The sequence below is a fragment of the Equus caballus genome, chromosome 25 (genome assembly GCF_041296265.1).
Source record: "Equus caballus isolate H_3958 breed thoroughbred chromosome 25, TB-T2T, whole genome shotgun sequence".
Classification (NCBI taxonomy): domain Eukaryota; kingdom Metazoa; phylum Chordata; class Mammalia; order Perissodactyla; family Equidae; genus Equus; species Equus caballus.
The window spans coordinates 20,007,314-20,021,982 of record NC_091708.1 but is presented as its reverse complement, the minus strand read 5'-3'; the positions used below and the strand labels follow the sequence as shown (position 1 = coordinate 20,021,982).

At 35.0% G+C, this 14,669-nt stretch overlaps 1 protein-coding gene across 1 annotated transcript in view; it reads right to left on the bottom strand.

Annotated features, from left to right (window-relative positions):
• Positions 1–1,105: 1,105 nt before the first annotated feature.
• Positions 1,106–14,669, bottom strand: part of TMEM38B (transmembrane protein 38B) — a 51,580-nt gene continuing 38,016 nt past the window's right edge. The window contains exon 6 of the mRNA XM_023629830.2: positions 1,106–3,309. Within this exon, the coding sequence (XP_023485598.2) occupies positions 3,094–3,309 (216 nt within the window). The 3' untranslated portion in view covers positions 1,106–3,093. The remainder of the gene's footprint in view (positions 3,310–14,669) is intronic.

Here is a 14,669-nt window from a genome sequence, read left to right as displayed (position 1 = left end):
CTGAAAAAAACAACAAGAGTGAAGTTTTACTTAGTAAGAAAAATAGATCCAATAATTTTTGAAAAAAATATACAATCTAACCCAAGTGTAAGAAGAAACAGAATGACCCTTGCACTTACCCAGATGTCTCTGCCTGGCCTGCTCCTTCACATACTCAGGTCTCCGCTAAAACGCAATTTTAACAGAAAGGCATTCTCTAACAATCCTGTTTTAACACACACACCCCCACCATTTTCTATCCATGTGTCCTGCTTAGTATTTATTCATAACCTCTACTATCACCACAAGAACATCTTTGTTTATTACTGTCTCCCCACGAGCGGAATGTAAACTCCAAGGGAGCAGTGGCAGGAGGAAGAGCATTCTTGAGCACGTTATTCCATTTCCAACATATCACTCAATTGCAATCAACTTGTGCTTTGAGGTAGATTTTAATGGAATGGTGTCTGCTCTTAAAGGAACAGAAAAAAAATACAATAGAGAGACAGTAAATGTCTCCCCTCTTCTCTCATCTCTCCACTCTTTGGTCTCTGCCCACAGGGAAGCTGGATTTCCACTGAAATCTATCTACTCCAAATATCTGCTCCCTCTCCAGCCTTACTCCCTCAGTAAGGAAAAGTGACTAATCTGATAAATCAGAGTTTGATATTAATTTGGCCACATTTTACTAGAGGATGAGATCACTGAGTTAAGCCAGACCATGTTTTTGCCAGCTTCTTGTCTCCTTTTATAAGGAGATCTATCAGGTGTTGACTTTCTCAGTGCCACCTCTGACTGTCCGTGTGAAGCAGGCCCACAGGCCTCATTCAAGCTACCTGTTGGGCAAGGAGTCTAACAACCCGCTTTGCAAATCCAGTCGCGTCTCCATAGGAAGCATGCGTAGATTCAGCGGGGGTTCAAGCCTAAGCCATATTCTCCAATACAGCTTTTTCCTAAGAATCTTGAATTGAACGTTACAAGATGCTTGCCTAGATTAATAAAGTTTGTACCAATGTCCCATTTGAACAGTAATCATTGAATATCTATCAGTCAAAATGGCTTGATTATATATCACTCAAAATGCCAAAATAGAAAAGAAGAAACATTAAAATAATGTAATACTCCATTGGTGCTAGATAACTTATTTTAATAAATTTGTCTTTAATACAAGTGTAAAACAAGATTCCTACCATTTCAACTATAGTTAAACCCAAACTTCAAAACTGTCAACAATTAGTAACATTAATTTTGAAAAGTTTTTAACTACAAGAGTATCAAATATAATACAGAACTCTTAAATATTTAATGCATTTTGTCACAATATTAAAAATAAACTTCTTAGCATCTCAAGGCTACAAAGCTCCTCCCCCTAAAAATCTTTTGTTTTAACAAGTATAGTAACTGCTGGTGTATTTGCTAAAAATTTTTAAAAACAAAAACTTCTAACTTCAATGTGATTTGAGTACTTCTAGGACATCCCAAAACGCCTGGAACATAACTAACTCTTTGTAGGCAGCAGGTTTATGGTCTTGGTAGAAGAAATCATATTAGTCAGAGTTCTAAAGTTATAACTGGCCTTTTAAACTATAAAATAAAGCAAGAAAATTTAACACTATTTGGTACTTCTTTTCTTTTTGTCAATAAGGAATCAGATTTAATGTCATCATTCTTCATTCAAATGAACTACCATATGAGATTTTAGTTTCTGTTTCTTCTTGGTTAGCTGGTTACTATCAAATGTCAAAGGACAACTCTCATTAGGGCTGAGCATTTTCATAAGGGTAATTAGTTTCAATTTAAAATAAAAATAATACATGTACATGTAGATTAAAATATAAACATATGCAAACAAGCAAGAGACATTCAACTAGAGAATGAAGGAATTCCGCTAGAAAAGAGACATAAAGGGGAAATTTTTAAAGTGAAATAATACTTTTGTTGAATCATTAAGATGATACGATCATCAACGTATCCAGACCAACTAGGATCAGAAAGAAGATGTGAAATGCTGAGAAGAATAATTTCTCCTACAGTTAAAATGAATGTGTTTTAAGAAGAGACAAAAAAATAAACTCCTAAAATGAAACTTACAAAGCAAAACATGGGCTTAAGGATTTATTAAAAATTACACCCGATATTCTTTTGAGAAAAGAAACAATATAAACAAGGACATGAAATAAACTTCAGATTAAGACTCATACAAATATTCTCTTCTCACTGAAAAATACTACTAACAAAATTTAAAATAAAATTTCATATATTTTCCATTTAATGTGGGTAATAAATACAATGTTTAGGGGCCAGCCCAGTTGTGTGGCGGTTAAGTTTGTGCTCTCCACTCTGGGGGCCCAGACTTCAGGAGTTTGGATCCCAGGCATGGACCTACACACTGATCATCAAGCCTGGCTGAGATGGCATCCCACATACAAAATAGAGGAAGATTGGCACAGATGTTAGCTCAGCAACAATCTCCTCAAGCAAAAAGAGGAAGATTGGCAACTTTAATTCAGGGCCAATCTTCTTCACAAAAATTAAAAAATAAAAAAACGAAAATAAATTAAAAAACACAATGTTTATATCTGAGATATAAATTAGTAATTTATTTTCATTCATAATATAAACTGATTTAGGTAAAGTTTACTCTTCCCACTGCTCAAAATTAAACAGGAATTGTTTTCCATGTCTAGGAACTATAATGTTAATGTGAAGTAAAAGTTTAATTTTCCTGAACTAAAGCTCAAATAGATTCAAATAAAAAATATATACGAAAATACCTAAATAAAACAAAAAGGCTTTAATATTTTTCAATGATAGTAAGTTTACTTTTTCTAACATTAAAAACATCTAGCCTTCTTTTATCAATCTAAAACTATTAGTCACAATAGAATCTTTTATATATAACTTAGAAAAACAATTTCACATGATACTCTCTTAACACTCAAGAATTACAATCCGAAAAAGGATAGTCTCCCTGAAACAGAAAGAAGTTTTCTTTTTGTCACCTCCATTCCTTATATATAATCTTTATTTCATATCATTTACATAGAAATATTTACCACAACCTGAGAGGAAATAAGAAAAATTTTTTTGCCTTCTAGAGTTCATCAAGTAAATTTACTCAGTCTTCTTAGCATGTTTCTTTTTCATTTTATCTGAAGCATCAGCTGTAGGCTTTGAGGTGGATGAACCAGTGCCATTAAAAGATGACTTCGTTTCACTTTTCTTTCCAGATGGTGAGAACTGCTGCTGCCAGCCAAACAGCATCCGGCTCAGCATGTCCTCAAAAGGGGCGAAAGACACAGTAGGGGTCTCTGTGAGCATCATGGTTATCTGTAAAAAAAGTTCAATTTGGCATTTAAATACAAATATTTTCTGTTTCTCAAAACTGAGAGGAGAAAGTAAATCAAAAAACAAAGATTCGAAATGCATTCTTTTTTTTCCCCACTCTTTTTTTAAATTAAAAAAAAATTTATTGAGGTATAATTGACAGATAACATTATATTAGCTTCAGGTGTACAACATAATGATTCGAGACTTGTATATATTGCAAAATGATCACAATAGGTCATGACACACAGTTACAAATTTTTTATTCTTGTGATAGGAACGTTTAACAACTATTCTCTTAACAACTTTCAAAGACGCAATACACTATTATTAACTATAGTCACTGTGCTGTACATTACATCCCCATGACTTTATTTTAGAACTGCAAGTTAGTACCTTTTGACTTTTTTCATCTATTTCACCCATTCCCCATCCAACCCCTCACCCCCATCTCTGGCAACCACCAATCTGTTCTCTGTATCTGTGAGCTTAGTTTTCTGTTAGTTTGTTTTGGATTCCACATATAAGAGAAATCATATGATATTTGCCCTTCTACATCTGACTTATTTCGCTTAGCATAATGCCTCGAGGTCCATCCATGTTGTCACAAATAGCAAGATTTCATTCTTTTCATGGCTAAATAATATTCCACTGTATATACATAGATAGACAGACAGGCAGATAGACAGATAGATAGATAGATAGATAGACAGACAGACCACATTTTCTTTATCTGTTCATCCATCAATGGACACTTAGGTTGTTTCCACATCTTAGCTACTGTAAATGATGCTGCAATGAACATAGAGGTGCATATACCTTTTCGAGTTAGTGTTTCCATTTTCTTCAGATAAATACCCAGAGTAGAACTGCTAGGTCATATGGTAGTTCTATTTTTAATTTTTTGAGGACCGTCCATACTGTTTTCCATAGTGGCTTCACCAATTTACAATCCCACCAACAGTGCACAAGGGTTCCCTTTTTCCCACATCCTTGCCAAAACTTATTTCTTGTCTTTTTGCTAATAGCCATTCTGATAGGTGTAAGGTGATATCTCCTTGTGGTTTTGATTTACATTTCTCTGATGATTAGTGATGCTGAGCATCTTTTCACGTATGTGTCGGCCATCTGTACATCTTCTTTGGGAAAATGTCTATTCAGATCTTCTGCCCATTTTTTAATTGGATTGTTTGTTTTTTTCGCCATTGAGTCATATGAGGTGTTTATATATTTTGACTATTGAACCCTTATCAGATATATGATTTGCAAATATTTTCTCGCATCAGTAAGTTGCCTTTTCCTTTGCTCTTCAGAGCTTTTTGGTTTGATACAGTCCACGTGTTTATTTTTGCTTTTGTTCCCTGTGCTTTTGGTGTCAGATATAAAAAACCACTGCCAAGACTGATGGCAAGGAGCTTACTGCCAATGTTTTCTTCCGGGAGTTTTATGGGTTCAGATCTTACATTCAAGTCTTTAATCTGCTTTGAGTTAATTTTTGTGTACAGTGTCAGATAGTGGTCCAGTTTCATTCTTTTGCATGTGGCTGTCCAGTTTTCCCAACACCATTTATTGAAGAGACTATCGCTTCCCCATCGTATATTCTTGGCTCCTGTGTAGTAAATTAATTGACCATATATACATGGGTTTCTGGGCTAAAATGCATTCTTAATGTGATCAGAAGAAGAAGTAAACTAAGCTAGGATCTGGGAAATCTCTTTTCTCTACAAGCTTATACTTAATGGAAAAGAACATCACTCATTAACAATAACTATGGTACAAGGTACCACACTTTTAGGTGCCAAATGAGCAGTATAACCACAAAAACACATTATTCAAAGTGAAATATCATCTATAGTCTACACCAAACAATAACAGCTATCATTATTATGCACTTAACATACACCAGAACTGTGATAAGTGTTCTGCATTACCTTATTCTTCTTAAATTTCATCCAACTACTCTATTATCACTCTCATCATAGAGATGTGGAACTAAGGCTCTGACAGGTTGAGTAACTTGACCAAAGGCACAGAGATGATAAGTGGTAAAACAGTTTAGAACACTCAGATTTTGGGTTCAATCACTAAATACACAGCATTCTATCATTATCTAGTCACAGACTTTCAGAATTACAGAATACTGCCCGTAGGAGAGACTGTAGAAAATCTCTATCATCCAATTTTTTCCATATATATATATATATATTTATATAAAAGGAACTGAGACATTGATAGGTGGAATGGAGAGTGCTACCAAATCTTTATCTGGCAAAATGCACAGTGTTCAGAGATGTTTAGATTTGCTCAAGAAATCAGACTGGTGCCAAAATGGATCTGGGCTGAGGAGAGAACTTTAAGGACTGGAATGGTTCCAAAAGCCCATGATTTTCAAAGCGTCAATTCCTCCAGCAGATCTCAGATAATAAATCAAACTAGAAATTTGGGGAATCAAATTTCCACAAGAGGCCCCTACCTAATCCACTTGTTTGAGGGAAAGGGAGTCAAGAGTCAATCTTATTAACTGTAATATAGTCTAGGTAGTGGGGAGCTGGAGACAAAGTAAGTGTCCGTCACAAGAAGAACGGACAAATGAAATGCATACTGTGCAACGGTTAAAAGTAATAAATAGAAAAGTAACACAGAAAAATCCTTAAAACACACTGTTAGGTGAAAATGAGACAAAGAACAAGAGCTATAGTGTACTATCATTTATATAAATTAAAAATGTGATGCACACAATACACTGTGAATGTACTAAATGCCATTGAATTGTATACTTTGAATAGTTGATTTTCTTACGTGAATTTGACCTCAAAAAAAAAAATAAACAACAGGCCAGCCCAGTGGTGTAGTGGTTAAGCTCATGCGCTCCGCTTCAGCAGTCCAGGGTTCTCTGGTTTGGATCCCAGGCGCAGATCCACATACTGCTCATCAAGCCATGCTGTGGAGGCATCCCACGTACAATATAGAGAAAGACGGCCACAGACGTTAGCTCTGTGTCAATCTTCCTCAAGCAACAAGAGGAAGATTGGCAACGGATGGTAACTCAGGGCCAATCTTCCTCACCAAAAAAATAAACTTTTTTTTAAATGCACACACATGGGCTTCAGGCCAGCCACGACTAAATACCTTATATCAGACTCAGTCTCTCACCAAAATCAATATAAAAGATAGAAATACATAAAACAACTGTTAAAAAGCACTGGAGAACAATCAATATAGGCAGAACTTGATGGCAGAACCTTATGATTCCTAAGAGAAAGGAAACTGAGCATGGTGAGCTCCACATTCGCCCTGGCAGTTTCTTTTAATGATAGATGTCAATCTGCAGCATAGGGGAACAGCAAGTCACCAAATGGGCTAAGGAGACAGAGGCTGCATTCTGAGGTCAAAGCATCTAGGACTTGAGGGCAAGACAGCTCAAAGAGGAGGCAACCACATGGAAGTGAGCCCAAAAATCCATGAGCAATCTGCCCTGGAGGAATTTACCAACCCTAAACTGTGCAAATATAGAAAGAGATTTCCAAAACCTAGCAGAGAGCAACAGCTGGGAATCCAGGAGCTGAGCAGACACTTGAGCAGCCAGCTGCTTGGTGCCAGGAGGACAGGTTGGCGTTCAAGGCCAGCCAAGGTAGAACTGCCTAGGCATATACTTCAGGCTTAAGTTGAGACCCAAAGACGGTCACACTGTAGAAGGGCAGACCTGAAATAGAACATCACTAATGAAACCTAAAACCAACCATCAACGTGATTAAAATAATCTGCTTGTGCTTCACCTGGCTGCCAGAAGAATGCTGAACGCAGTCCCTGCCCTCAAGGACTTCACAGACTAGTCAGAGACAGGCAAGTAAATAAGTAATTACAGAACAGCAGAGTACACGCAGTAACAGAGGTCTACCCAGCAACCCTGAAGTAAGGAATATAGATTTGGAAGTCATTGCCACGTAAGTACAAGGTAAAGGTATGAATATGAATGTGGTCACCTGGAGAGGGAAGACAGAGTGAGAAGAGTCTAAACATAACGTTAACCTCCAAGTTTAGGCCATTACTGGGTAGGATCTAAGAAGAACTTCCTTATATTAAATTATTCTTTAGAATAAATAGTTACAATGAAATGTATCAGCATAATTATCTTGGTCATAGCTTGACTTCACAGACTGCCAATAAAAGATAAAAGAATTCTGGGGCCAGCCCTGTAGCAAAGTGATTAAGTTCGGCATACTCCAGTTTAGCGGCCCAGGTTCGCAGGTTCAGATCCCGGGTGCAGACCTACACCACTCATCAGGCATGTTGTGGCTGCATCCACATATAAAGTGCAGGAAGACTCGTACAGATGTTAGCTGAGGGCTAATCTTCCTCAAGCAAAAAAGGAGGAAGATTGGCAACAGATGTTAGCTCAGGGCTAACCTTCCTCAGGGGAAAAAAAAATATGACTCAGCTATCCACTACCGGCTTAACAACTTAAAATCAACGATTCAAAGTGACCTATGTACCCCTATGTTCATTGTAGCACTATTCACAATAGCCAAGACATGGAAGCAATCCAAGTGTCCATGAACCAACGATTGGATAAAGAAGATGTGGTGTATATATACAATGGAATACTACTCAGTCAGAAAAAAAGGACAAATTCATCCCATTTGCAACAACATGGATGGACCCGGAAGGAATTATGTTAAGCAAAATAAACCAGACTGAGAAATACAAACACCAGATGATTTCATTCATATGTCGAAGATAAACGTGCGGACAAAGAGAACAGTTGAGTGGTTAGCAGGGGAAGGTGGGTAGGGGGTAAGCACAGGGATGAAGGGGAGCACTTACATGGGGATGGACAAGAAATAACGTACAACTGAAACTTCACAATGAAGTAAACTATTATGAACTCAATAAAAAAAATTAAAATTAAAAAAAAGATAAAAGATTTCAGATAAAAACAATGGTCCACTGTCAGGAAAACAGCAATGTGTTTTTACAAAATCCAAAAGAGAAGAGTGTCAGGATCTAAAGTATCTCCTGAGAACATGAACTATAGCATTTTTCAAAGTTGAGTGTTTTAATAGACTCTCCTCTCTGAGTAGACTCATCACTCAGCTGAGGACTATTGCTGGCATCAGAAATTATTGCTGGGACAGACTTACGAGGTTCAAGGACAGACTTCTCTGAATTCAGCCTCTTATCAGGCCCTGATTCAGCAAGGTGACACAAATATAATGGTGACAAATAGAATGAACCCTTATTCTTTTACAAATAAAATATAAAACTGTCTCTATATTTAGCAAACTATTAAAAGAAAAAGCATATTACCTAAATTAAATAGCATTTGACTTAATGGTCTCTTGCTTAAAAAGGGAAGGAAACAAAAGAAAGCAGAAGTCTCAAGGATAATCTCATATTTAAAACATATCCTAAAATATAAATTTATTCAGCTAAAGAAATTGCTTAAAGCTCTGCCACATTCTTTATATAATATCTCATGTTATACTACTTCAAAAATACCCAGAAAAATGTGACTTACAAAATAAGTTCTTTAAGAGCAAAAATAGTACCTAAGTAGTTTAATATCCTCTATATTGCCTAGCACTGACTAAACATAACTTCTACCTCACATGAATAATTCAAACACTATTACAATATATGTATATAAGCAAAATTTACATAATTAATCTCTCTCTACCCAGAACATGCTTCTTCCTGAATCTACCTGCCCAAATCCAGACAATCCTTTGCAGTGCAACTCAAGAATCTACTCCATTAACCTTCCTTGATGCCCTCCAATGAAAGTCACTTTGCCCTGTAATGAACTCCTGATGGCATGTGGCATATCCAACCAGGTTTTCTAGTCATCTATGCTTTCTTCATTGGTGATATCACCCACTCAGACATCCATAATCATTAACCTGAATGACTGTCAAATAAATTATAATCTTAAGATTTCCATTTTTATAAATGTCCTTTCCAATAAGGTGGAAAAAAGAATTATTCATTTCTGGTAGTAGAACTTTAGATAAATAAATATGGGAGAATTAAATACAGAGAGACCTGTGAAAGAGCATTTTGGTCATTTATCAGTCAGTCAACAAATATATATTAAAAATCTACTACATATACCAGACAGAGTGCTAGGGATGGAGTGATGCATAAAACAAACCTAGTCCTTATCCTCATCAAGTTTAAAAGTATAGTGTATATGTATCATATTTCTTTTTAGACAATAACATCTTGAGGACACAGTTTGGGTCTTATTCAAAGTTATTATGCCCATTTGTATCCCCCAAAGAGCCTAATAACATTGCCCTTCATTCATGTATTCAACAATCTACTATCTGAATACACCTCTCAACAGCATTCAGCACAACTGACCAGTCCATCCTTCTTAAAACCATCTCCTGGTTTTCATCAGCCACTTTCTTTCCAGATTCCCATTCTGAATCTTCCTTGTCTAAATATTAGAGAATCTCATGGCTCTGTCCTCACTCCTGTCTCACTCTATGCTTTTCTCCCTATGTAAATAACTGCCTAATTTATAAATGTAATACAATCTCAATAAAAATAAGTTTTTTTATGGAATTAGACAAATTGCTATTAAAGTTCATATCAAAGTACAAAAACAGTTGGGAAAGAAACTGAAAAGAAAAATGAACATGCAAGAATGTCCAGAAAACACTGAAAACAAAAAATTGCAAGTGCCTGGTTCTTCACAGTCTCATAAATAGAATATGTAACAAGACTTTTAATTTTTGCCAGCCTGATAAGAAATAGTATCTGAGTGTAATTTTAAATACTATTTCTCAAATTATGAGTGAGTTTCACATTTCCTCATATGTTTGAGAGACATCTTCATATCTTTTCTGTGTGAATTGTCTGTTGATAACTTCCTTTTAATTTTTCTTTCAGGTTTTTGGTCCTTTATCCCTTAACTTTTAAGAGGTTGTTATATATTAGGAATACAAGCTCTTTGTGATACATGTTGCAAGTATTTTATCACAGTTTGACGTGTATTTTTAGTTTGTCCATGACGTTTTTTGTCAAGCAACTTTAAAAACAATGTTATGGAGTCAAACTTAACCTTTTATTTATAGAAAAAGAATGAAGTAAGCCTAAAGTAAGTATAAGGAAGGAAATAATATAGACCTGAAATTAGTGAAATATAAAACAGAAAACAATGAAACCAAAGGCTGGGTCTTTCAAACATATCAATGAAACTGATAAACATCTAGCTAGACAGATGTAAAGAGAAAGAGAAGACAGAAATGACCAACACCAGGAATGAAAGTGGAGACATTACTACAAATTCTACAGATATTAAAAGGGTAACAGAGAATACTATAAACAATTTCATACCAAAAAAATCGAAAACTTAAATGAAATGGCAGATTTCTTGAAAAATGCAACTTACCAAAATGAACACAAATAAAACAGAAAATCTGAACACTCCTATAACAAATATTTAACCAAGAAATAATATCAAACCTACATAAACTCTTTCAGAGTAGAGAATCAAACACTTCTCAACTTATTTAATGAGCTCAGTGTTAACGCTGACACAAAAACCAGAGAAAGAAATTACAAAGAAAACCATAAAACAATATCCTTCATAAACACATCAGGGAAAAAAAATCTTTGAAAAATACTAGCAAATTGAATCTAGCAATATATAAAAAGGATACACCATGCTTTAGTGAGGTTTATCACAGAAATGAAAGACTGATATAACACTTAAAAAAATCATGTAATCCACTATATTAACAGAATATAGTGCATTGCAGTCATATTCAATCAATGCAGAACAAAGCATTTAACAAAATTCCACACCAATGCACTATAAAAATTCTCAGCAAACTAGGAACAGAAGGGAATTTCTTCAACCTGATAAAGGGCATCTGTAAGCCACTTATAGTTAACATCATACTTAATGTAAAAGGCTAAATCTTTTACCACTAAGGTGAGGAAGAAAACAAAAATGTCCACTCTCACCATTTCTATTCACCATTGTACTGGAGGTTCTAGGCAGGAAAACAGGCAAGAAAAAGAAAAAAATAGCATCCAGATTAAAAAGGAAAAAGTGAAAGTATCTTTATTATTTATTATAGACAACAAGATCGTGCATGTAGACAATGCTTAAAATCTACACAACAGATACCAGAACCAACAGGTAAATTTAGCAAGGCCATAGGACAGGAGAATAATATACAAGAATCAACTGTAAATCTACATACAAGCAATACAAAACTCAAAATTGAAAATTTTAAAATTACTACATAAAGGCATCCAAAAATGTGAACTACTTCAGTATAAATTTAAATTTAAAAAATTCTATGTACAACAATGAAAACTACAAAACATTAATATGAGAAATCTTAAAAAACCTAAATAAATACATATATCATAGTCATGGATTGGTAGGCTCAATATTAAGATGTCATTTTTCCCGAATGGATCTATAGACATAACACAAGCTCAATCACAATCCCAGAAGCCTTTTTTTTTAGTAGAAAGTGACACCTTAATCATATTATTTTAATGGAAATGTAAAAGACCTAGAATATCCAAAGAAATCTTGAAAAAGAACAAAGTTGAAATACTTATACTACTTGATTTCAAGACTTACTATAAAGTTACAGTTATTAAGACAGTTTGGTATCGGCTAAGGACAGACATGTAAATCAATGGGACAGAATATGGTTCAGAAATAGACCAAAATAGACTAAGGCCAACTGATTTTCAACAAAGGCACCAAGATAATTCAATGAGGGAAAGGATAATCTTTCCAAAACATGGTGCCAGAACAAGTTCATTTTCTTATGGGAAGAATAAACCTGACCCTTAATTCATTACCAATCATAAAACTTAATTTTTGTTCCACAAATTAGGCCTTAAACAAAAACTGATCCTTGTAATTCAAAAATTTAGCACATATCAGTACTACTTATTCTTACGAAACCCATAATACATGTTCATTTTCTTTAAAGTTAGAAACTCTCAAAAGTTATACAGCTCCCATCACTCCTTCATAAAACACTCAACAAATCAACAGTAGAAAGGAACTAACTGCTTCAATCTGATAAAGGACATCTCTGAAAGACCTACAGTTAATATCATACTTAACAGTGAAAAACTGACTACCTTTTCCCTAAGATCAGGAAGAAGAAAAGGATGTTCATTCTATTTATTCAACACTGTACTGGAGGTTCTAGCCAGGGCAACTGGGCAAGAAAATTAGATAGAAGTCTTTCCAATAAATAATGCTAGGACAACTAGATATCCACATGTAAAAGAATGACATTGGACCCTTCCTCATATTATACACAAAAATTAACTCAAAATAGATCATAGAGTTAAATATAGGAGCTAAAACTATAAAACTCTTAGAAGAAAACATAGAGGTAATCTTTTTGACCCTGGATGTGGTAATGACTTCCTAGACATGACACCAAAAGCACACACACCAAGGAGAAGATACATAAACTGGAATTCACCAAAATTTTTAAAATTTTGTGCTTCCAAGGACACCACCAAGAAAGTGAAAAGTCAACCCACAGAATGGGAAAAAAACATTCAGAAATCAGAAATCTAATAAGGGTCTAGTATCCAGAATACATAAAGAATTCTTGCAACTCAACATTAAAAAAGACAAATGACAATCAAAAATGGGCAAATGATCTGAATAGACATTTCTCCAAAGATATACAAATGGCCAATAAGTACATGAAAAGGTGCTCAACACCATCAGTCATCAGGGAAATGTAAATCAAAATCTCAATGAGATGCCACTTCACACCCACGAGGATGGCTCTAATAAAAAAGACAAGCATTGGTGATGGTGTGGCAAAATTAGAATTCTCATACATTGCTGGTGGAAATGTAAAATGAAGCTGCTTTGGAACACGGTCTGTTGGTCTCCCAACAAGTTAAACAGAGAATTACTATATGATCTAGTAATTCCATCCCCATACAATAAACCCAAGAGAAATGAAACATATGTCCACAAAATACTTGTATGTGAATATTCATAGTTCATTATTCATATTAGCCAAAAAGTAAAACAACCCAAATATCCAGCAACCAATGGATAAATAAAATGTGGTATACCCATACAATGGAATATTATTTGGCAGTAAAAAGGAGTAACATTCTGATATGTACAACAACAGAGATGAACCTCAAAAATATACTAAGTGAAAAACAACAGTCACAAGGCCACATATTATATGACTCCATGTACGTGAAATGTCAGAATAGGCAAATTTAGAGAGATGGAAAATAGATTAGTGGGTGCCTACAGTTGGAGGGATTGAGGGAAAATGTGAAGCGACTGTTAAAAGATATGAGGTTTCTTTTTGGGGGTGATAAAAGTGTTCTAATATTGATTGTGGTGATAGCTGCACAACTCTGAATATACTAGAAACCACTGACCTGTACACTTAAATGGATTAATTGTATGGTATGTAAAATATATCTCAATAAAGCTGTTACAGAAAAATACATTACAGCTTAAAATTTGAGAACTAGAAGAGGAGGGCCCATGTGAGGAGATTTTGCCTCAGATATTTAAAATAACTTGAATTGCAGCCACAGACCACCTCCTCTGCAGAGACTACACCAACAAAAGGAAATGATCCCTATGGTGACTTCGTTCTTTCTAAGACATAAATTTATATAATATATACAGTTTTCCTTTTAAGAATCCCATGGATAAGCTTTTAGTCAAAAATATCTAGGCTGAGACAGAGTCAGCTATAAAATTTTCTACACTTAAATAACAATCTTACTTTAAAATCAACTGTCTACCTGTGAAGAGGGAACAATGTCTAATAATGGTAAGAATAATAATAATCAGGACTAGCCTCATGATACAGCTACAAATAAAATTCATAACATGTGTCAGACACAGTGACAGAATGACATGTATCAGCTCCAATCTTCTCAACGATTGTACAATGAAGATGAAGAAATCGAGATCCATAGACTTACCTCTTCAAGGATGAGATAGCAAAGCTGGGATTTGAATTTAAGACTGCTCGTCTCTAAAACCTATAATCTTATACCATACTACCTCCTATCAAGAGAGGATAAAGCTTCCAACCAGGCAATAATAATATAGACTGAGCACAAATATGTCCTAATGTAAAATTTTGAAATTTTAGACCTCAAAGGCACCTCAGAGAACATCTACCCCAAGTATCTCCTTTTACAAATGAGACAACACTGTCTTTGCAGTCTCGGATCAGCTTTGGTTATTTCCACTACTCTCTAGCCTCCAATACACTATTAGACTATCTGCAAACCCTTCCTGATAGCCTGGACTAAATCAAACGAGGAAACATAGAAGACCTGTGTTTCAGAAAATCATAGACGTGCTG